The 26,014-nt window shown below is 41.6% G+C and overlaps 1 protein-coding gene across 1 annotated transcript in view; it reads right to left on the minus strand.

The window, feature by feature from the left end:
• Positions 1–16,265: 16,265 nt before the first annotated feature.
• Positions 16,266–26,014, minus strand: part of LOC132994630 (trichohyalin-like) — a 97,253-nt gene continuing 87,504 nt past the window's right edge. Inside the window, exons 27-28 of the mRNA XM_061065115.1 lie at positions 20,929–21,031; positions 16,266–17,422 (exon numbers count right to left, since the gene is read on the minus strand). Coding sequence (XP_060921098.1) covers positions 17,036–17,422; positions 20,929–21,031 — 490 coding nt within the window. The 3' untranslated portion in view covers positions 16,266–17,035. The remainder of the gene's footprint in view (positions 17,423–20,928; positions 21,032–26,014) is intronic.

Consider the following 26,014-nt stretch of genomic DNA (forward strand, 5'->3'; position numbering starts at 1 on the left):
TCTCACTCACATTACACACATAGACGCACATTCCCTTCAACTAAAAAAGTCATCATGCAAATCCAGTTTTGCTTCAAAACTACTCAATCAAACTCCTCAAACTGCTCCTAAATCAAAGTGGAATGTCTATATTTTCATCTGCTATCGTTTCTTTGTCCAGTGGAAAGGTTAAAACACTCATGTTTTATAGCTGACTGACTTTCCAAAACACTCCTTTGAGCAGGTTACCAAACAACACCACTATGCCCAAAATAAGTTATTCTGTGAGTGTTAGTGAAAACTCTGACTCACTGATGATTCACTCTAATTTTTACACAAACACATACTTCATTAAAAACTCACAGGCATGACAAGTGGATACACAGATGCAGCTGCTTACTCACTCAGACTTAAGCTACTCGGCCCGAAAAGAAAAAAAAGGCCAGTTTGAGCTCACAGAAACACTCGTGCAATTCCCAGTTTGACATCTAGAGAGCACTGTTGCCAATCACATTTAAACTGAACCGTCTGTACCGTCTGATGGCCTGCAATCCCCCCTTAAAAAGCCTCCAATTCACCCAATTACATTGTAATTAAAAAGAACAACCTAATTAACCTAAGGAACATATTCCATAATTCGGTAGTATTAACATGATCATCCTTGTGCTTGTAAATGATTGGTGATAAAAGCAACAGCAGAAATTAAAGCCACTTACTAATTAAAATAGGGAGATAAACATGGACTTAGGAAAAAGGGGGAATTGGAAGCGACTTTATAGTTTTAAGTAGTTTTATTATTACCGTGTCAAATATGAATTCGAGTCATCGTATTTTCTTTGAAGACTCAAAGCTGTGATTAGGATGAGCGGAGCATCACACAGCATGCTTTTGCTCCCTGCCAACTCCCCAAAGAGACAGACACTCAAGTGCTGCACTATATCTTAAACATGCAGAACAAGAGCCTCGCTGAAAGTGATACACCAGATCAAATTGCTATCATAAATTCTTCATAATTCAATAAAAACACAGCACAGACTTTGTGTAACTAATACGTTCCCCTCCTGTCTTTCTTTTAGTATTCCGAGACATGCCGACGTGCGGCGGGAATGGCAGCACTTGACTGCTCCTGACTTGTGATTAGAAAATTGAACCAAAGGACAAAGAGGTGAAGCGTCGATGAGGTGCAGAGACACAAGGAGAGAATGAAAGCACACGATGGTGGCACACTTGTGTGGTTCATCATCACCAACCCCATATTCCCGCTTGGCAATATATCTGTCAAAGCCCTCATCACCATCACAAGGTAGAGTCTTCCACTGATAATGACCCATTTAAAGTAAATAGCTCTGATCATCAGCATAGTAACCATTATCACAGATATATAGCCAAGCATGTGACTACTGGGGTGTCACCAGCATACTGAATGTTTGTAATATGCATGTGTGTGTATTGGGAGAAGTGTGTGTACCCCTACACATCCATTAAGGCTGCATTTAAGAGCAGAGAGCTTTAGCTTCTGATTTAGTATTGATAATCTAATGCTCCAACTTGCAACAGGAAAATATTCAACGCCACTCTCCATCGATTTCTATTATTACAAAACACAAGTGTGATGCATGAGTTTAAATGACTGATTCAAATGCATGCATATCACTATTTAAATTACTTTGTGGTTCATTGCAAAAGAAGCAAAAAATCATGTTTGAATCCATTTGATATTTAAGACATTACATGTGAAAAATTGCAGATTGCAAAGCTCAATTGATTCTAACAACAAAAGAAGCGGGCAGAAAGATGCAAAACGTCCGTGTGACGTTCACGGTCAGGTTCAGAGGTTTTGAATTTTGCACAGAAGGAAAAAACATTCACATTAGGATCAAATATGTTATTTGCAATGCTGCATGTTTGAATGGTAATACTGCCTTTGACATTTCAGCATATGGATTGACAAAGATATAATGTCCCATGTGTTACTTTTATAATGCTTCTTTTATTCTGAAATGTTTTTAGTCTAGCCAAACAAGTGTCATCAGGAAAAAGGCTTTGTTCTGAGCCTGCTTTTATCTTTCCATACATTGTTAATCATCCAATGACTCCCATATACTTACCAGATTCCAGTAATAAAATTACACATATGTCCATATGTAGATCTAAATGAATGCAAGTGTTGTGCATTAGCATAATTTCATGCATATTTCATGCCTTTAAGTATTGCATCTTTTAGTGCTGGTCACATTCAATTGAGGGACAGACACAAAATGGAGCATTTGTTTTGATAAATTATTCTGTTGCAACATCACCAGAGAGATGTTTTAGATGTGTAGAAGCCAAATGTAATGTCCAGGAATGAGCAGGAACATGATGTGTGGAGTGTGCATGTTTCCCTGTCCTTCATTAGAAATGTAATAAATTATGCCAATGTAGCATTTCAATGATTAATAAAGCAGCATAATTAAGATTCCGGCTCTCAAGAAGAGTGTCGTATTGATAAGTGTGCATGGTGAACATCTGCAGAAGCCCGGGCAATGTCAAGAACACACATGGACACACACACAAAGACACAGTGCAGGCGGTGTGTGGCACAGCCTGAGGCTATCTGTCTACCAGAGTGACTCTTGACGCCCTCCACGTTCCATCAGACCGCCAGTCAGGATACAGCTGTTTTTTTTTTTTTAAACGTATGTCTCAGGACAAAGAAATGTCAAGGAGTCGTTTCATGTGGGTTCCCCAAATACGAATACCTCTATTCTTTTAATGACCCAGGGTGGAAGGGGCCAGATTAAATATATCTTCTCGTCCAAAAAGAGCTACACAGAAAACCTCTTCCGACAGGCAGCTTTAGAAATATCTGCAACCAGAGGGAGTGTCAGAAGTGCTGCAGTTCTGACCACATGCTGCATACTTGTTAAACTATGTTAAATAATAAATGGATGTTTATGTTTGATTTTATGCAACATGCATGTTCCATCATGACCCTGCAGCATTTTACACAGAGAGAGCTGATGTTCATCTGTCTTTAATTACAGTTACTGTTTATTAAACCGCAAGGGCTGCACGAGCTGCAGGTGGGAGAGATTTTTTCTCTCGTTCTTTCCCTCACACACACACACACACACACATAATATATTTCAGAACAATGTATGTAGACGTAAAACTACATCAATCACACATGACCATGGCGGTTGCTTCCTTTGATCCACGATCTCCACATTTTTCCTGTAAATCTTGCATAATTTTACAACTCTCTAAGATGCAAGTCCCAGGTAGCTTTTTTTTATTAATGTAGAAAATTATCCGACTATAACTTTGCATTGCTGTGCACATTCTCCTTATTATGCTTGTTCCCTCAACCATTCAGCCTGCACAGTCTTCCTGAGGTTTGGATAATGAAGATTTACTGTAAATTATGCAGATAGGGACCCACATTCCATCAAAAACAGCCAATATAAACTTGCTCTAACTCATTCTGCGTCAGGGAACACTCGCAAAATTAATGTAATAAAAACACACATAAGTCCTTATAAAGGTTAATGAATATAAATATAAACAGTGGGACATCGGCATAATTTTCTCATGGATATTGCGCGTGGGGCTCAGGTAGTTTGTCTGGCCTGCACTGGCAGCAGCGAGTTCTACAGAGGAGGTAGTTAGGGGGCCTGGTGCTCTGCCAAGCCAAACTCCTGAAGCATGCAGAGGGCTAATGCTCTGCCTCTGATGTGTGGCTCTGGAAAACCACAGGACTGCTCACAGGGTCCACTAAAACTCCATCACTCACTCACACCCCGGCAGAGACGGAGAGATGGAGCGAGAGCGCGGGCGCACCGAGGGGAAAGAGAGAGATAGAGGTGGAGAGAGAAAACGTGGAGGGGGTACAGTCACAGTGTTACAACCGCGTGATTGAGGAATGGCTGCGTATGAGGGGAAGAAAAAAAGGGGGGGAAAGCGAGGCGGAAAAATAGAGTGACTGTATAGTCAAGGTGTCTTAATGCATATTCCATTCATCTGCACTCGTCTTAAATTTCTCATTCCTTGGTGGCGTGGGTAAATCAGATAGCCCTGTATCAGATGGAAACCGCGGGGAGATCTGGAGTAGATCAAAGGTGTGGCTGCGGTTTAGATAAGTTTAGCCGCCATCCAGACGCAGTTCATCTGTCTTAAATGGCTGCTCATTTCTCTTGTCAGATAGGGGGGAGGCTATATATAGCTGTGATTAAGATGTCTGGAGCAACTCTCTTAGTCTTTAGTCAATAGGAGACTTCCAGGACTCTGCTGACATTGTAACACAGCCTATTAAGGGTGTTTGTTTTAAACTAGCTGTTGTTTCAGGGATCTGCACTCTCATAAGAGGGCATGTTTTTGACACACTGATAAGGTTCTGCTATAACAACCTCAGTGTTTGGCACTTATTCACTTGATCTCATGAAAGTCCAAATATTGGCAAGCTGAACGTAGTGATTTCACTGTTTGCTTTCAAACAAAACTGCAGCCAAGAAAAGTTCAGCTTCTGACACGTTTTGCAAAGTGCTGCAAAGCAACTCATTAATATAATGTTTATTTTGTTGAGAAAAGAGTTGGAAAATGATCCGGCCATTGCAGAAAGTCAATAAGAACTGACTGAACGTTGATTGGTATGACAAACTTCTCAGGTTAAGTGTGTTTGTGTTTAAAAGATTAGAAGGCTGTTCTTACTTGAATTATCTCTTTAAAGTAACGGACAAAGTATGACAATATGTGGAATATATTTAGAGGCAAGAGAGGTGTACATTTCACCAAGTTCATACTTTCATAAATCTTAGAACAAATAAGAAACATTCATTTGACTAACCCCTTATGATGTGTTGTGTTTATGCACAGTTTAAAATTACATGTTAATAATAATAATAATAATAATAATAAATTAGATTTATATAGCGCTTTTCTAAATACTCAAAGACGCTTACTTATATTGTGCATTTTCTTCCCGAACCACTTCCATACTGTTCCTTAACTCCTATGAAACTGTGGTGTGTAAGTTGGAACAGGTCCTTGCATTATTGTACATAAAAGTGAAACAGTCTCATTTGAAAGCTGTATAATGGAGTAAAGTAATTTACATTTAATTTTACGCCTTTTGCCTTTGTTTGATTGGACAGTGAATAGTAAATGGTAAATGGACTTGAGCTTGTACAGCGCTTATAGTCTTCTGACTACTCAAAGCTCAGATCACACCTACACATTCACACATGGATGGTAGAGGCTGCTTCGTAAAGAGTCCACCAGTATCAACTAACATTCATACACATGTATATGCTGCCGCTGAAGCAGCGGGAGAAACATGGGGTTAAGCGTCTTGCACAAGGGCCCAAGGAGCTGGGGATCGAACCCCCGACCTTCCAGTTGAGAGACGACTGACTCTACCAACTGAGTCACAGGAAATCCTGGGAAGAGGGCCTGGGGATAGTCTGCACCAAGAGGGTGAGGGCATGGGTCAGACCCAGGTGACTGTGTTACTTAGCTCTGACCAGTGAGCTAAGCCATTATTTCATCAAATCAAAGCCTCTTTAATAGTTGTCTCAATGCATACATTTTAAAAAGTTCTACCAGACCTCAAGTATTTTACATTTACCTTGTGGAGGTGTCAAAATCAGAACATTTTTAGATGCTAGGATTAGGCAAAATACCTTAAAGCTGAATGAAACTGACTGAAATGAAAACTGATGTTTCTTTATGACCTACAAAAGCAAACCAGGCCATCAGCATAAAGATTGATTATTCCTGTTTTGTTTTTTTCAATGACTCATAGTACTGTCATGGGGTAGGTGTCTGATTAATTGAGTAGTATCAGCATCTCATGTAACACTACTTACACATCTGCAGGGCAAAGAGATTGGATGCTCCACTTTGTCCACAGGGGTCACTAAAATTGACATGAACAGAAAGTTCATCATAGGAGCTTTGTAATAGCTTCCCCCCCCCCCCCCCCCCCCCCCCCCCCCCAGTTGGCCTCTTTATTAGCCTTCTTGACTACTGGGCACTGAACGTAAACCCCTGTCTTTCCCTGCTCAGTATCAGTTTGTGAAGCCCACAGAGGGTTCTTGCAATCTCTGAGGCCCCTTCACCAGTTTAATAGGGCACAAATAGGACTCACACACTCACACACAAACACATAGACATTACAGGCATGGAGTCTCTTGCTGCTGCTGCATGATGTCACTGGCAAACACTAAATGTGGGGAACACACGGCCAAACAGCGAAACAATTTGTTTAATCATAAAGTGCATTTACATAAGGCAACGGCTGCATAAATGAATGCATAATTGAACAGGTTAATGCATAATGTAGTGCTCCCCCGGGACAATAAATAAAGTGCCTTTTGAAAACGTGTGAGACAGAAAAAGATAGAGAGGGAGAGAGAGAGAGAGAGACAACGCTACCCGCCAAGCGTCAGACGAAACATGAAACACGTTCAACGAGACAATGCCAAGGCCACCGAGGTAGAGAGAGGATGAGGGAAAGAAAAAGACAGAATATGGCAGGAAATAAATAAATAAGATGGTGAAGTCTTGCTAAGAGGATTTCAGGACATGCTTCGTTTCTTTCCATAATCTGTCTATTAGCACCAAAGTATTTCCAGCTCTCATAACCATGGCAGGGACACTATTAGTGACAAGCTCACACACCAATACAACTTAACGCTGCCTCCTGGGAATTCACCCTTCACTCTCTGCTCGTCCTCTCCGTCTCTTCCCTTCTTCTTTCCTATTTCTCTCTTTTTCCATATAGCCATTTTGTTTTTTACTTCTTTGATCTCCGTGTCTCACATCGTGGTCCAAATCCGTTATACACTCACACCCTTCCTCTTAGTCTCTTGGCCAAACACGGTTTACTTTGTAAAGACACAGCTGGCCAGTCAAGCAAGCAGAGATATCAATAATTGCATAATTTCAATAACAGAGAAGTAGGCCATAACTCAAGCACACGCAACCGATCCCTTTTCCACAATGTTGCAGTTTTGGCCAATCATCGCATGTTTTCCAAAAATTCGACATATCAACCCACGTCCCACACAGGTATCGACATGAACACCACCACATTAACTACTGGGAAATTGTATGTATATTACAAATGTTTGTATAACCATCAAAAAAATGCAGAGAGCCGCATCATGCTAACAAGGCTCCAGTGTGAATGTCTCTGTTTTTCATTAACTACGTATGTGTCCTTTAATTAATTGATCAGAGGTGATGTCAGTAGGTAAACAGATTGCTTAGCCAATAGCGGCTCTTATTGGAATGTTTTTACCTGTCCCTCACACCTGTGTTATTTGTTACCACCCCCCAACCCAACCCTGCCACGGTACATTTGTTTCTTTTCTTTCATGTCGATGAAAAAACTACAAAACATGACCGGATTTGTCAAGAAAAATCCCATCTTTTGTAGATTCTGTGAAGGTTAAAGGTTGAACTATTGAGCTTTTTCTTTACTTTCTCCAACATCTTTAAGGCTTCAATCAGTTTCAAAGTGAAGTATGTATAGATCACTTTGTGCAGTGAAATTTCAGAGAGCTTTATATGATTGCACTTAAAGGTTAAGGCAGTGTAACATGTCAAAGCGTAATGTGGTTTATCGTTCAAGCACGTCTGTGATGAGATCCAAACACTGCCATATATGCTACCATTGTAGACGTTCCCCTTTTCACCACAAGGCCCACTTTATTGGCCGGGCAAACACACACACACACACGTTACATCACAAATGGACATTCTCAGGAGGTCTCAGAAACAAACAAAAATCACAACATAAAGTCTCCCACTTTAACCAAACTGTAAATCAAAGTCGTTTCTAGTGGACCTTGACAAACTCGTGAAACTAAAGTAGAGGGTAGCTCATCCCAACATCTCTTAGCTTGGTGCTACGCTAACCTTCCCTGATAGTCTGCAAACTTCATTTTGCATTCATTTTTCCTGCTGTCAAGGCTAAATGAGCAGGAGTTATGAGACCAAAGAGGTTAAAGGTAAGCCTTATAAAGCAATTTTCAAACATAAAAATGACTACAGTCTTCTCCAAATCTGAAAATGTATGCATGAACAAAAGACATGTATGAACTATAATGATCTATGTCTATTTATTTTTTGATCTAAGTATATTTATTCAAGAAAAGACATTTCTGGATATTTTAAACATAAACTGTGTAACTAGCGTGTTTGACTTTCAGTGTGTATCACAATTTGCCTCTGAGCGTGTTGTGTGGCAGTGAAAGCGGCACTGATTTTAAATATGTGCATTTCAAAAGGAAGCTACATGTGCAGTCGGAGGGGGGTCACAAAAATGACCTAATCTCTCCTAAGTATGTAAACTAAACGGATTAAGAGTTGTTTTTTTTTCTTTGACCGCATCATTGTATTGATCTCATTATCAGGGATACTTGTAGATGGAATAAAGACTCCCTGACAGGATTAAAAAGGAAACACAGCCTCTCTACCTCTGCACAGCTCGCACATCTACATCCTTTAAAAACCTGATAAATTCAACAACTAGAAGAAAAAAAAAAGCCCAAAGAAAACAAAACCAGCTGTATTCATTAAAGCCGCTGTTACGTGCATCTCCGAATACACTCCGATACCTGTCAATGTGTGTTTCCATCGCGGTGGTCCACGACGCAAACACGGCACGGGTGTACGTGTGTGCGTGGCTGTCAGGTGAGATTGCCGCATTTACGCTGTGATGTGTCACACCTGATTATGGATACATGTCCCCCTCCTTTCTCCCCCCTGCGCGCTTTCAGATATATGTGCGGTGCATGCGTGAGCGTGTGACAGGCAGACATCAGCGGAGGGTTTTGGCGCTTGATGACAGCGCCGCGACCTCTGATGACGCCCTCCATTTTGTCAGCCGCCGACTCGCGCAGATTACCCCCAGCGCCATCTTCTTACTCTGTATGCTAATGAAACAGAGAAAGGGAGTAATGAGAAAAAGAGTGACTGAGAGAAAAGAAATAAAAAAATAAAATAAGGGAGAAACAGAAGGAAAGAACATGTGAGAGAAAGAGAGATGAAACAAAGTGTTTGACTGTGTAGATACAGAGGGGAAATAAGAGGAAGAGAAGCAAATCTAAGAGAGGGCACATCTGTGGAAGATGAAAAATACTGTAGGTAGAATGTGAGGGGGGGGGGGGGGGGGGCACTAATGAAGGTCATCAGGAGCCATATTGGGGCTCCCCTTAGATAGAAATTTGAGGTAGAGGATGCTCCGGTGAGTGTGATGAATATGATTATAGGTGCATGAGTGTGTGTGTGTGACAGTAATGAATTCAGGGTGCGAAATAGAAAAAAGGGATATAGGTCTGTGAGAGTGTTGAATTTCAAACAGGAGGACACCAACTGGTCGCCGCCGCGCCACTGATCGCTCTAAATGTGCGCTTCCTCTTGTGCACACGCATCACCGTGTGTTAGCGCCGGTGGCTTTGTGCCGAGGTGGAGAGCGAAAGCAGTCCGGCCTGCTGTAATTTATGTGAAAACTAACAGAGCTGTCCTAAGATGTCATTAGCTAAAAGGCAAATTTCATTATTTTGCTAATATGCAGCATGACTCTTTTTGATGTCTCCCTCCCCTCCTTCACTCTCTCTCTCCCGCCGCCCCCCCCCCCTTTTTTCCTACCGTGTCCACGCCTCCCGCTCGCCTTTTTTCTGTCTATTTACCCCTTTCTTCCCCTCTCCTTCTCCTCTGTACCCCCATTCAGAGGATCTCCTTATTCAGAGCAGCTTTTCCCTTTCAAGGTTGAAGAAAATGGCCATGTGTCTGAAGGTGCGTGTGTGTGTAGAGGGAGAAAGAGAGAGAGAGTGATTTTCATCCGTGGTCCCACTGAATGAGGTGATGGTGACTCACCTTCAGCCCACAAACGCGCACACACACACCTTGTCTCCGTCCTCCTTCCCCTCCCTCCTCCGCCTTTGATGTGTGTTTGAGTCGATGGCTAATCAGGTAGCATCAGGCCTAGTCCTCATTTCCCCTTCACACTGGCCCCATTAGGGAGCAGGCTTTCTGGAGCAGGCCGATAAGGACAATATGCTCTTCTTCTGCACTCTCTCTCCTCCATATATACCCTAAATCTCCCACCGCTCTCTCATTTCTTCCTTTCTCTCATTCCGCTCTTTCCTCATCTTACCCCCCTTCTTCGCTAAACTCTCCAGTGTCTCCCTTATTCCTCCATCTCTCACCTTTCACTTCTTCTTCCCATCACACCTTTTTCCCTAAATGTCCCATTACTCTCTTCCTCCTCTTTCTCCCATCTTAACCTCTCCACTCTCTTAATCACACTCGGCGCCTCTTCCCCTTCATTCCTTTGTCGGCCTCCTGCTGCATCCATCCCCATCACTACGCTGTTCCCCCTCCTATTCGTTCTCAAACTTACTCCCTAAATCCCCCAACAACGTTCTGTCAGACTTTCCCTCATGCATTCCCTCTTTTACTACTTCGCTACTTCTCCGTCTCCTCTTTCCCTCTAGTCCTCAACTCTTTCCCTCTCCCTCAAATTGTCTGGTAATGTCTTTCTCCCTCCAGGTTTCCCACTGTCTTCAACTGTACCGTTTTCCCAGAATTTCCTCTTACTTCTTTTACTCCTTCAGGGAACACACCAACTTTTTGAGGAATTGGCCTGATGGTCATTTTATCCACTAAGCGATGGGAACATGGGCACAAAGATCTGTCACATGTCCCCTTTTTGCCATCATATTCCATGTGAGGGCATTAACACAGACAATATTTATGGTGGCAGAGAGAAACAGTCATTCTGAGTCAGACAACTAAATAACTAAAAAGAAATTCTACGGGTGGATAAAATAAAAAACAGTCTTCTCAGTGTTGTTGATGATCTTTATCACTTACTTGTCTTCCAAGGATATGAAGGAACTCCATTTGTTTTCCTTTCACTTTGACTGCATTACAAATAGACAAAGATAAAATCATTCTGTCCAGTTAGAGATTAAACACATTGCTTTAAGCTTTCCTCTAAGCTTTTAGAGAGAATAGAGACAAAAAAAAAGTATTTCTACCAACAGGGCAAATAATTATTTTACAGTGAACTCAGAAACATCATCACTTTTTTCTTAACACATAATCAACTATAATCAATGCCCTACATCTTAAAGTTAAACATTGCATTTAGAGAGGCAGGTAAGCGGCCTCGTGAATCCCATCTTATGTCTTCTGTGTCATATTTTGGTGATGATGGTTCACCTTCGTAAAAACAGCATGTTTGCGATTCCACAAATGTGAAAGGAAACACATGGATGTGTTTGATTAAGATTCACACATCTCACCAGAAGTTAGCGTGTCAAGTCAACCCCCCCCCCAAACATTTTGTGATGTAAACTGTAAAGTGTCCCTACAAGGATCAGAGTGTTAGACATTACAAACTTCAGGCAAAATGATCACACTGTTCATGGATCAGTTCAGCAGGTTATGTTTGAACTCCTCTCTAGTAGCTTAATCACACGTGCACTAACAAGTTTTTCATGGTGAGCTGCCTGTGTGAATGGAAAAGGTTAAAAACTTTATCAAAGATTATTCCTTCCAGTCCAGTTAGTAAAAAGTCTGCAAGACGTCGGGTAGAGCCGATGTGTGAGCACAGGAATACAACAGATGAACGACCGGTCTGCATGTAATGAAGCTACTTCATACTTCATTCCAACTCTTATGTTGATACTGTGAAGACATCAAATTACACGTAGCATTGTCATTATAGTGTCGGACTGTGTTGCTTGTTGTAAACTTCACACTAACTCTCACTGTGTCCTCTTTTTCTGTTGTCTGCATTATACACTCGTCCTGATGGAAAGGTAAAATCTACCACTGTGAGGGTTATCTGTGAAAGAATTACTCACGTAGACTTCAGGGGCATGATGTCCTGAAATGTTCTCGACATTGTCAGGAGTTCATGTGTGAAAAGGGCTCAGGTGTGCTGTCATGAATTCCCCCCCCACCAGTTTTTCCACAACTCCACTCAACTCAACTTAACTATTGTAGCCAATGCATTGTTGGTCTTTTTTTTTTTTGCAACTGTATAAAATAATCCCCAAATTGGTAGACGGCGAGAAAATCCCTCTCCTGTCAATTAAAAACACCGTTCTGATCAGCCAGCTTACCAGGCAGGCAGCATAACTCAAAAAGCATTGTGTCGTCGTTTTGCAGCCAATCAGAGTTGAACTTGGATCCAGTACGCAGTGTACCCACATCCCATTAAACACCAAACTCACAGACACAATTACACAGACACAGTAACTCTGAAAACGGACAAAAAAAAACAATTGTTAAAGAGGTCTTTCACTACCAATGAGAAACTATCTCCTGAAACTCTTTTTATTCTTCTTCAAACTAAACCATGGGCATGAGAGTGGAATAAGTAGTGTTAGTAATGACCGTTTCAAGTCCTCCACTGGGATATTTGAGTTTACATTTGTTGTTTGTGGTCTTGTGTTTTTAAAGGAATAGCCTAAGAATAAACTTGATTTTGGCAAATGGTTCCAATCCCTTTAGAGCTACAATACAATACTGCAAATGAAATCATTACACTTAATATGGTTGAAGACTGAGCTTTGTACTCTAATGTTAAGTTGTTTTTTATTTGTATTCCATTGTTTTAATGTAGCAGATGTATACTGTATGATCCTGCATGTGCAAGAAACCAAATGCATCCCTGTTGGCAGAGCTTAACAATAAATATAAAGAAAGATGTTTTGTGCAGGAATGCAATGTTGACTTGAGAGCGGTGACATTTTTTCTGTGCAGCTGCAGGCGATCCAAGTGAAAATACCTGAATGAAAAACTGGGTGAATATACAACAATTGGTGTTTTCTGTCCTTGGATAGCAGTGCACATTTTGATGCTCTCAGTTAAGGAGTGAGAAAACGTTGAAATTGAACGTTAATGCTGTTCAATGTATGCTGCGGAGGAAATATTCTAATGGATTACAAATATAATTTTGTCCTGATTGATTTAGAAATATTTGACAATATGAAATACAAAAAGTAAATCATTGTAAGAGTGCAGAGAAGTGGGACGCAATTGCGGACCACTAAACCGCAAGTGATTGAAAAAGAGGGGCAAAAAAACAGAATATTTACAAGCCTAACAAATAGACTCCCTTTTCTGAAAAAGCCCTGAGATAAGGAGAAACAAAAAAAACACCTCTGCCAACTAGCAGACAAGAAACTAGTTTAAAGGGGAGACCCAAGAAAACAGCTGATCACAAAGGTCACCAGGCCCGTGATTATAAAGAAACAAAAAAGGCTGGGTCAGAAATTCCCAGCGCCGACAAACTACAGCTAAGCTAATGCTGCATTCAGGTGCTGCTCGGGTAATCCAAGTTTCCGAGTTGGGAAGTCGTTCTCCCGACTTCAGTGTGTTCACGTGATTTCAGTTCGGAAATTCTGAATGTTCTGAAAACAGCACAAAAAAGTGTTGATGCTACGAAGAAGACGATCTGTGAAATGTAACTGTTAAAAGTTAAATTTGAGCAAAAAGTTGATGTGCAATACTTTAATTCATAAAAAGTATGTTAACATTGACAAAATATATTTTGCCCCCCATTTGATGACGATTCTGACGTCAAGACGGGCACCTAATTCTTTTCCGTCTTTCCGAGTTGCTGTTCCGACTTGAGCAGGTGTTCATGTGCATTGTACAACTCAGAAACTCGTTTTTCCGATGTGTCCGACACCACATGAATGCAGCAAAACACACAGAAGAAAGACACAAAAACACAGAGAGAGAAGCTCTCACTATCTCTGAAGGTGAGACAATGAGCCAGCTCAGAGGGCTGCAACTCAAGGATATATATCTAACCTTAACACAGCTGGACCAATTCAGTCACTCACACTGTGACTGACCAGTGTGATCTCCCTCACAATAATAAGTGTGTCTGTGTGTGTGATCATAGGGTGGAAAGTACAGAGGTGTACTCGTACAGTATTTAAGAATGTAAAGAATCTCCGCCTGCAGCCTAAATTCTCAAACAGGATGTCAGGGTGTCACTAAAGTGTAGCCGTAAAGTCTATAAAAAGAAACCACGTAACAAAAAGTCATCAGCTTTTAAAGTGAAACATTGTGTGAATAACTGTCTGGTTTTTTGTTTTTCACTTTTTTTTCTCAGGTGACCTAGCTTATAGTGGAGACATGTTGCCAGCACTCCTGTCAGCTTGAGTTCTTTCTCACCCTCTGTTGCTGCTGTGACAGAACCGCCTCTCACACTGAACCACATTTCAACAGTGAGACAGAACACTGAGATGGTCAAAACTAAAGCGTTTTATCACATGACAGAAGGACTGTTTCAGGTGATGAATATATAGTTTGTTATAAAAGGACACGTTCTACATTGACAGCACATAGATTATGTTTAGACCAACGTTTTTTTGCTTGAATTCTTTTGCTTTTTACAGAAACAGGTTTGCTTTGTGAGTGTTACAACGATCATTAGGAACTTGTTAATAATACATGAAGGTACAACATCTGTAAAACGCTTATTCTAGTTCTAGTATTGTTGCATTAAGGGGGTCCAGCATGCAAAAAAAAAAAGAGCTGAACTGTGCAATGCTTATCATCATTTTGGATCTAAGATTTTTACATCAAGTAAAAGTAAAACAATCCCATTTAGTTTGAGGTTAATGTACTACATGTATTCACTTGAATGGGTTTTTTCCAAAGGTAATTATGCATCTCTGAAACGTTAAGATACTCCTGTAAATGACTTTTCTTGATGGATTTATTATTTCTACGGCAAATCATCCTTGAGTATGACTATTGTATGGTCTGTCTCCACCCAAGTGGTACGCCAAGTTGGTTAAAACAAACACTAAGACTCAAATCAACACTTTTTTATTGCAGAGCTGCTCAGACCATGAATCCTAGCTTTCTGTGTAATTATTAGCACGGGCAACCACACAGAGACCTACAGGGAAGTGCAAAGTGGAGCTGCTAGCATGCACACACACAAATCACAGACTCACACACAAACACTCACACACACACACACATTATAGGCACAAGCACTCCAACCATTTGTATCTTGAAATAAGGATCAAATAATGCCTCGTAAACACTGTAATGAGCGCAGTGATGATCAACAGCTACTCTGTCTCTCTTTCTGCATCTCTCTCTCGTGGTTGAGGGCCCACACTGTTCACAAACAGCCTCACGCTAATTTGGGATAAAAAGAAAAATACTGACTTGCAATATTTTGCTGGTACACCACAGATTTTCAAGGGACCACACATACAGCAGTGAAGTACCACCCACTCTCATTTGATGAAATTAGGTTAGGAAGGAGCCTGTTCTGTGCTTTCCTCCTTTGTGAGAGAAGAGCTCATGGTGTGGAAATTAAGAGCCTGTATGTGCCTCTGTGTGTGTGTGTGTGTGTGTGTGTGTGTGTGTGTGTGTGTGTGTGTGTGTGTGTGTGTGTGTGTGTGTGTGTGCCAATGTGTGCGTCTGTGTTTGTGTGAGAGGCTGACTAATCCCTCCACAGAGCTGAAACGAGTTAAAAACACATCAAAGGGAAGCTTAACCTCTGTGAAACCTCACCGGGTTTTCAAGAACAACAAATGATCATTCTCCTCATTGTTTCCAGGGGGACTCTTTTCACCGCTGCGCCGCTGACTTTTCCCTCAGTCCTGGGAGTTTTCAAAAAGCCTGTGGTTTCATTTTTAATGACTGTGCCGTTTGTGTAAGAGTGTGTGTGTGTGTGTGTGTGTGTGTTTGCCAAAGAATATAAATGCCTGTAGATGTGTGAGTGGGTGCATGCATGTGTGTTTGCAGATAAAAGAAGGGTATTTTTGAGTGTGACACGGCAAATGAGGAAAACCAAGCTAACAAGGACATGCAGCTCGGTTCTAAATCATTAAAATGTACGACATCCTGACCAGCTATACAACGGCTATGTATATGTACAGAGGCAATGAAGAATACAATAAAAGGGGGTTTTGGAAGACAGGTGGGGGGAGGACAGCTGAGGAAGAAATTGTGGTCTGAGACCTGCTTTCCCAAGAATTCTCATTATCACAGTATAAGGCTTCTTCTGTTCTACTTCAGATATTTGCATGCTTCCTTTTGTCTGCTTGTGTAACCGCAGTAAGAGCCATAAGTCACCTGTAGATACGGATGAAAAGACTTCAGGTCAATAAGGCGAGAGTATGCTGTTGTCCCTCGATCAAACCCCTTTTTAAAAAGCTTTCGCTGCACAGGAATGTTGATGCAGCTCCTATTAGAAGATATAGCACATTGAAAGATCAGATAAAAAAGTGGATAAATGTACTGAGTGCTTAGAAATCTATTTTGTTCTTATTTTGCAGAGGGCTCAAACGCGGCAACCAAGGGGAAAAAAAAAAAATCAATAAATATATTTCTGTAAGTATAAAACAAAACACAAACAGCATGTACGTCTAATGTAGTCAGTCACACAGAGAGACAGAAGCACACAGACAAATAATGTGCTCACATATAAAGACACACGGCCACATTCACCGCAGCAGAGACAGGACACATGGCGCACAGCTGCAGCGTAATCGGAGACGGTGTTACTGCCAATCACATCCACATCTGAGGCATGTCTGTGGATACTGATGTTGTGCTGGCCCTCGTTTTTATAAAGAAAGACTATTTCCAGTGTTAGACAAATTCATCACGATGAAGAGTTGATCACAGCTCATCAGAACTGTTTGGGTTTTTTAAATAAAGGCAGAGTCAGGTAAATGCTATCGTGCTAAGTGCTAAAAAAAAACAAGATCATTATTTGAAGAATGTTTTTACGCTACACCTTCTCAGAGCATTTCAACATTATAGGGATGAAATCATCTGTTTTTTTTATGCTTCAATGTAAGATTGAATGTATAATATGTTTTTTTTTCCCTGGGGTTAATGTCCTTCTGCTACAGCAGATGTGATATTTTTGATGATTTGATGAAATTCCATCATCCGCTGGTTCTAAAGGCCCCCTCAGGCAAAGAGCACCCTGGGACTTGACTTTGACCTGCAGGACATTAACCTCATACTGCGTACGCTCCCTGGTGAGGAGCTGGAGGTCACAAAGTCATGACAGGTCAAAGTCTTCAGGGGGCTTCATTTGATCAGGTCTCTGCTTGTTCTCCCAGACCCGAGTGTTTTTTTTTTTTTTTCCAGGAGGCCAGTCGGCCTTTTTCCAGAACCCTTTACCCAGAGCCTGAGACTCACCTGGTCTCTCAGGGCCAGCGCCGCTCAGCTCGGCTTGAGTTAGAACGTCCCCTGTCACTGTGTTCGAGCTCAGGGGAGGAGGACGTCGGAGGGATGAGGGTAAGGAGGCGGAGGGAGGAGGTGGGTGGGCACTGAGGGAAAGAGGGAGGCAGATGGAGGAGCTCTGCTTGTCTGCTTGTCTACGCATGGACCTCTCCTCCTCCAGCTGCCTATGCAAGCGCTTGTTCTCCTTGCTGAGGGCGTTTAACTGCAGAGAGAGACATATGCACAGAGAGAAGAGAGTAACATATACATCGTGTGAACACAGTGTGACACAGAAGACACAGGAACAAGGATGTATGGGGAATTTGAAGTTTTCAAAGGTTGTATTAATTAAGTTTGATCAACATAATAATAATAATAATAATTTGAAGTTACCAGCAAATATCAACCATCAAAAGTCAACAGCTATCAAGCTGATGAAGTATCTGACATCCCATTACAAGCTTAATTCATCTTTCACAGTTACTTTCATGCCTGTGGGAAAAAAAAAAAAAAAAGAGAAATGCAAATGGAAAAATTGCGAGCGGGATTCAGGAGAGTATTGTGTTCACAGTTTGAAATGGTTGCAAGTGGGAGTCATGCGAGGGTGTAAATTTCGACATGAAAACAGCCAATTTGAGCCATCATTAGAGGTCGATTTGACACAAAATCACCCGTGACTCAAAACAAATCGTACGTCGTCGGAACATGATTGGGCTCCCTGAAACACAATTACAGACGAGCTATATTGAGGGTGTTTCATTTTTTTTTTTTTTGACAAGGACATTTTGGGTAAAGGCAGAGGAGGGTGAGTTAAAAAGTGGCTTTTAAAGGCAACCAGAATTATTAGCATTTACATTTTGTTGTACAGCGTGGTATAATTATATGCAAAAATGTGCCAGGCTAAAGATTGTAATAAGACAGATAAAAGAGAAAAAAAGGATTTGAAATGATGTATTTTTAGCTGAGAGGAAGAGTAGAAGAAGAAATTAAAGGATGGAGGGACAAAGAGACACGTCGGGTAATGACAGTTGCACTCATCCACATCTGTTTTTTATTGCGCGAGTATGTCTGTGTGAAAGCTGTGGTTAAAGAATGATCTCACATCGACATGTCTGGCCATGTGTGTGTGTGTGTGTGTGTGTGTGTACAAAAGTGTCTGTGTGTGTTTGAGACAGACACATTTCCGGACTCTTCTGGTAATGTTACCCTTCCAGACATCAAGCACACACACACACACACACACACACACACACACACACACACACACACACACACACACACACACACACACACACACACACACACACACACACACACACACACACACACACACACACACACACACACACACACACACACACACACACCTGCTCAATAAATCTGAGCATGTGTATTAAATAGCAACATCTTAGGCTTAACCCTGGAAGAGCCTATGACATGTCGATGTGTCACAACTCTCCTAAGATGCTTAAGCAGTATTTGCTATCTTCAACAGGCAAACATCATAAAAAACGTGTTCATTTTGCGTTACCGCCAAAAGCAATAGAAGTTCTTGATGAAAAACACTGAGGTTGACATTTGTAATTAACCGCATATTCAAAGAGACCCGTTTAATTTTCCTCCTCTTTGGATGCTCTGGATGCTTTTCCCTAATTGCAAGAGAGGGGGGTGAAATTAAAAAATCACAGCTTGTCTCCTCATCCCCTCACACACTGCGAGTGAACTGGTGTGCATATGTTCAGATGAAAAGGATGTGTATGAATGGGGGGGGGGGGGAGAACAGAAAGAGAAAAGAGACGGACAGAAAGACACAGAAGGGGGGGGGGGTTATTCTACTTCATGAGAGTTTGCACTTTTTTTCAGTCTAATATTTATGGAAATTAGGGAAACTAAAGAGCTAGGAGAGGCTTAATAGTGACAGCAAATTCATTATTGTCAGCAAAAAAAAGTTTCACATTTTGTAATGAAGCTTTGGCTCTGTTGGTGTTGTATTATTTCCCTGTTAAAAGCAAAAATAAAGGAGGGCCTCATAGCCTAGCGGTCATGCAGCGCGCCCCATGTACGGAGGCTATAGTCCTCATCGCAGCAGCCGAGGGTTTGAATCTGACCTCGGCCCATTGCTGCATGTCATCCCCCAATCTCTCCTCCCGATGTTTCTCGTCTCTCTTCAGCCATCCTGATCAATTAAAGGCAAAAATGCCCTCCCAAAATATATCGTACAAAAAACAAAGATGAAGAATTCCCTTTGCAACGTTGTGCAAAACTTGTCAATCCATTAGTTGCCTCAGCTTCTTCTAAAGGAGGATGAGCCGGTGTGTTGCCTGTTTGCATCCCTCTTCACATTAGCGAGCATGAAACAACCTGGACATTTGCTGACTCTGAATCACAATAACAGCTTGCCTAATCAACATCTTGAGAGAATCTCAGTATTTTTTTTTTTCCCCCCGAAGTTTATAATCATACCAGTTGATGGAAAATCACTTAATTTGCATCTGATTTTGTGTGACATTTCAAAAAGTTTGCGTGAAATCTGCTTGACAGTGGGATGGAAATCATGCGTGCGTGTGCCGTAAAGCCCATGTTAATATGCGCCTGTGGGTGAGTGAGAGAGCCGCGGCACTGAATCAGTTTGTGACTATGAGTAAATGAGACAGATGTGAAGCAGAGACACAGACCTGATTTATAACCAGACGCCTTTCACATAGAGAAAGTGACATGTTACATTCAGCCTATGCACTGTGTGTGTGTGTGTGTGTGTTTCCAGTGGACAGTGAGGGAAACAGCTTTGTGTAAATGAACTGTCCATATCCCATCCTCTCCACCTGTTCCTGTATGTTTGTGTGTGTAGAGCGTCCATGTTGGATCGATATGTGTAATGATTCACACTAGAGATTAAGAGGTGCTATTACACACCTGACCTGCTAAACAACACTTCTCTCTTTCTCCCCCACCTCTCTCTTCCACCGCTCTTACCTTCCCTTGCCTCGTTGCATGCAGCTAATGCCATCTGCTTTTTTCACAGAAGCAACACTACATAAAAACTTCAACAAGTTCCAGCTTTCGTCGTAGCGCCGTCAATCAGCGGGCCGTTCCGCAGACTCGCAAAAGTGGGGTGAGCCGTTCTCCAGGCCCTGGAGTTTTTTGGAGAACTGAGGGGGCTGAGGAGTACTTTTGATTTGTCTCTCCTTTGGTGATTTGTTGACTCTTGTGAAGTTCAACACAAGTTAAAAAAATGTCAGCTTTTCCTCAGAATATTCCTCTGTGTTTTTTCCCCCCACATTGTTTTATCACAGCGGGCCATTTCCCTACGCTGTCAGGGAGAGATCAGCACGCCTGTATTGATATACATCCCTCCCTCAGTCTCATGAAAGGGAAATCATTTACCAGTGGAAAGAAACGTCACTGCCTTTTCCCGATACGATTTGTCCCCCCCTTCCCCCCCGTTGCACCCCCCCACCCTCTCTGCCGACTTTCACTTTTATCGTAGGAAGAGGAAATGGATGTCTGTGTGCGCCTGTGTGTAAGTGCGCGTGTGTGTTTGAAGTTGGACGCATGAAAGCTTCCTCTTCTGTGTGAGCTCAACAGCAGGTGGGCCGTTGTGTGGGTGTTTGTATCTGTCGGGTAAAAGGACTGCGAGGACCGGGTGTATGTGTGTGCATATGTGTGTGTGTGTGTGTGTGTGTGTGTGTGTGTGTGTGTGTGTGTGTGTGTGTGTGTGTGCGCTCTTACTTGTTGATTTAGCATTCCGATGGCCTCTAGGTTGCCTCTCAGTCTGGTCTGCATGTCCTCGATTTTGTAGAGATTTCGAGCCACACAACCCTGCTTCTCCAGTCTGTAATGAAAGCACATAGATGAGAAATTACCTCCTTTTTCACTAAATCTGTGCACCTTAAGAAAACAGAAAATGTACTCTGACTTGCAGCTTCTGATTGAAGCTGGCTATTGTGCATATTAACAAAACCTTCTACATTTGAAACTCCTGGTTTCTCTGTATAAAAGTCTGCATTTGAAAGACGAGCCTGTTTCAATCAAATGTCCTCAGAATCTGGGGCATAAAGAAGTTGGAGTGCATCATCTTCATTATAACCGTCTTCATTATAACTTATTACTAAACTCAAAGATGGGTGAGCAAATGGGTTCCAGAAATCATTAAATGATATATGAAAGCGCATATAAACCAGGGGAGGAAAATACGAAAACAAAACGAACACAACCGCAGCCAGGGAACATTAAGAGTACAAGACGCCATTTAAGATTTTAACTGTTTATTAAAAACGTTCGGGGAAATGACAAACAAATGTTCGGGTCTGCTATCTTCAGACTCAGGGCTGACTAAGGAATGTCTATTAAATTAACGACGGTGGATAATGGTGCTCTGTGCGGGCTGAAGAGCTCGCTGCCCCCGCTTTACGCTCTTTCTTTCATGCCCCAGTGAACCTGTCCAGTTAGCATTCGGGGGGAAAAAAAGCTTCTAAATACTTTATTGAAGACTTCTTAGCCCATTAAAGTACCACTGTACCTCCCCAATGCTAATTTTCTTGTAAAAGAGCAAGCTGGGATTTTCTATCAGAGCAGCGGATGGAGAGACGGTCCCGTTTTGCTTCAGTTGAGAAGACGCGCACGCTCATCCAAAAGCTAATAAATGGCATCATTGTTCCTGTAGATGGGGATGAGCTGGGACACACACACACACACAGAAACTTTTGGCCCTATTAGCCATGACTTAAAACATTTAAGATGTGAGAAGACACTTGAGGCTGATGCTAATATGTGATCTGACATTTCTGTCTGAAAAGTTTATGAGAGTCATTAGTGAAAGAATTCAGCTTCCATGTATTTGTTAGCCTCCATGCTAAACCTGGACAGAGATGTTGACAAAAAAAAACATAAACAAAAGAGTCAGTGACCACACAGCATCAAAACTCCAACAAACCCATAGCCTAGTGTTTGAGTACTTTAAAAAATAATGATGAAACCTTGAGGACTTGAACAATGTTCTAAACAATAAATACAAACATACAGTGAAGCGCTGATATGCATTAATTGTGTATTTTCATTTTTAGGCCTTCCGGTGTAGGATCCAGTACTAATACTGTTTCAATAAGGACAGGCCGTTTAATCAGAATTTCATCATCTCAATACGAGCATTACCAATAAAAACACAACTGAGAAGTCTGAATTCACCCCATAAATAAGAACTCTTATTTATCATGCACGAGCAAGGAGCGAGTCCTGTGCACATGAAGGAAAGCAGATAGTTATTAAAACTGTGTCATTGCTTTTATCTACTCTTAAATGCATATCTCACTTCATATCATTATTGAATTATAATTTTTTTTTATTGCACACAGCATATTTTTTTCAAATGATGCATTCCAAGTTGTAATCATATACTGTATGAATTCCATCCATCCGTCCATTATCTATAACGCTTCTCCCATTCGAGGTCGCGAGTAGCTGTCATTGGACGAGACGTGGGGTACACCCTGGACAGGTCGCAGAACACTCTCTCTTCTGCAAGCTATTTAGAGTCACCAATTAACCTAACGAGCATGTCTTTGGACTGTTGGATGAAGCCGACTCGGACCAGCTACCTTCTTGCTGTGAGGCGACAGAGCTAACCACTGCACCACCATGCAGCCACACATAATAATCACAAAGACAAAATTAAAAAAATGCATGCGTAAAAGAAACCCATCTATATATATACTTGCAGGTAGAAACAGAAAAAGAACCATGAGGATTTCTTGTGAGAAAAACATACATACACCAGTTCACAGCACATAATCTGCCTCACTGTCTATCAACCAACAAAATAATTAAGTTCAGCCGATGTAAGCTTTTTTTTATTTTTTTTTAAAGAAACTTCATTTCCTGAAAAATGACATTCATAAAGTGAACATAATTGCAACTGACCTTTCTGAATCTTTTAATTTCACACCATAATGATGATACAAAGAGCATTAATAGAAAGAAATGCTGAAACTCCCTTTGATCTTTAAAATTATAAATGCCTTATACGAGATACATTCCATGCATTCCCATTGCTACAGTGATGGAAAAAAAACATTCCCTGAAAGCACAAGCTAACTCTATAAAATCCAAAGTGTCACATCCCCACAGATTCCTGCCATGATTTAAACTCTTTTCTAGATGTTAATGCGGTCCTCAGCAGATCATGAAACATCATCGCGGCTGAGACAACTGTGTGAGATTTATGCACCCGATGTGAGAAGGCAGCGATGCGCTGAGCACTTGGCACGACGCCTGTGTAAACATGTGTTCCTGTGTTTACACGCAAACACGGATGTGTGTAATTAGCGGCCTAACCCAATCAGTGTGTGTCTAATTACACTCATTAGTGTCAAAGCCAAGCTGCCATGCTCTCTAAACCAGGCAATAAACTACATGGATTCTCTCCCGCTCCAAGCTCACTCTCATCTTTCTTATTTACTGCTCTCATCTCTGATTTTATGCAAGACTCGTCTGTCTCCTCACACAGACGCCTTCTTCTCTTCTCTTTCTGTTTCTCTCTGTCATTTCACTTCTCTGTGTTTGTACTGATCTTCTGCTGTGATCACTGGCTGCTCTTAATTGGAAGCACATTGTTAGTGGTGCGACTGATGAAGCCTGATGCCTTATGAGCGCTTCCCCCACATGGGTTGTGCCAGACAGGAGCAGCAAACAGCAGCAATCTTTCCTTTTGCCACTTAGTGCTTTTGAATGTGGAATGAAACTTTTATATTAATAGATAACCTCGCTGATATTTTGAGGTAAATATGAGTATTTTGATCATATGCAATATGGACTGGCATATATTCACTGTTGAGAAACACACAAGATACAAGATACATTATCTTTTCCTCAAGTTGAAACTCATTTGGTTTTCAGAACAAAACCTACAAAAGCTTTTTGTTGCACCTCACAAATACTGAACCAATAAAGAAACAACAGCCATATTTGAATCATATGGGCTGTGTCTTCTTCTTGTGCCTTATGTTACATACATGTGGAGGACAAACACAATGGAAGAGGTTAAACCTGTACAAAGCAATGGTAAGTGTTTGAAAACTACCACAAAACACCTGCAGTAGCATCTTGGAGAAGCAATGAACAATGTAAATACGATCATGACCTGAGGGCTTTTGAAGGGCCAGGCCTTCATTGAGTCTTTGAATTTCTTGGCATGTTACATTTGTAGATTTTGCTGATAATAGTTCTAGTTTCCAACCATACTTTTACAGATTCTAAGAAAAAAAAGTCAGACCTCCTTAAACAAAATAAGAAAAATGAAGGCTCAAAACATGGAGACCCAAAACATATAAGCACACAGATGTCACCCTGAGCGTTATTGAACATTTCACCACCTTGCTGCCCTGAGCTCGTTTGCCCAGTCTCTCCTACCTGGGTCCTCTGAATACCCCTCCTCCTCCTCCTCCTCCTCCTCCTCCCTGAGCACAGGTTTCACTCAGGTGTGCAGCAGGTGAAGGAGGAGGGAGAATCAAGGAGAGAGAGAGAGAGAGAGAACAGGTGTGCATCAGGAAGAGGGGGAACCAGAGAGAACAGGGCCGCACGTAACACATGCTACTCCTTATTTAAAATCTTGTTGTGTGTGGGCTCCAGGTTTCAGCTTCCTGATTCTCGTCTCTGCTGTCTGGACTGTTCATGCACCGGTTTGAGCCAAGAATTATTAGAGAAAATGGCTCTCATTCTCATTTTCTGATTACATTTTATGCTCTAAATTGCAGCAACATTGCTATAACAAGTGTATTTTCTCAAAAGCCTTACACTTAGCAGAACACAAAAGCAGTGTTACAACCGATTCATGAAACTTGTTTAGACTTGATGATTCGACTTTTCATTTGGAAGTAATCAATAAAACGGCATTATTTTTTGATTGAACTTAGTGGTGGTGTATTTATTTCTCCTTAAACAACTTTTACAACTAAAATATGACCTTATGAATCTCAATTCTTACCCTTCTCCTTTATCTTTTCCTCACCTTTCTGCAGTGCAAATGTCAACCCCACAGTGTGAGGCCACCAGACTCCTGCTGCTTTGGGGAACAGTGGGCTGTGTAATCATAATACATTTCTTTAATAAAGGCATATCTAATGACAAAACCTTCACAGCGTGTTGATCGCTGTCAGTGATAGTGACAGTGCAGAGACACTGAGCAGATATCCCCTTTGCCACCAGTAATGAGATTTATACACTGAATGTATATGGCTGCCATGCAAATATCATGACATATCTGTTGTCTTATAGATCTGTGATTTTCATACATATGGCGTTTTGGGTAGGTGTGTATGGGAGGCGAGGGGGGGGGGGGGCAATAATGAAATGAAATAAATTAGGAATCCTCATAATAAAGACAGAGGATGGATCGGGAGGCTGCATGGAAGAGGCTTTTTCATTCACTGTTTTTTATCTCGTTCCATGTTATTATATTCGCTCAATCAAAACCCCTCTTATGCATACATCCATATGAACTGCCTCGCTCGGCCCCTCTCTCTCTCTCTCTCTCGCTCATTCGCAATTATGAGCAAAAGACAAAGAGAAGTGATTCATCTTTCTGTCGCGGCCCCTTAATGATATCATTAAAATGACTGACAGCTTTGAATGGCGTTTGGAAACCTACCCCCGTCAAAACAAATCTGATCCGTTTTGGAAAACAGAGTGTGGATGTTCGTTTGGGGAGGGGCGCAACGTGAGTGTGTGTGAACGCGTGTGAGGTGGGAAAGAGGGGAGGGGAGGGGGGGGGGTGTTAATGAGGGAGACCTCAGGGGGTCACACTGGGGGTATATGGGGAGTA

The sequence above is a fragment of the Labrus mixtus genome, chromosome 19 (assembly GCF_963584025.1).
Source record: "Labrus mixtus chromosome 19, fLabMix1.1, whole genome shotgun sequence".
Taxonomy (NCBI): Eukaryota; Metazoa; Chordata; class Actinopteri; order Labriformes; family Labridae; genus Labrus; species Labrus mixtus.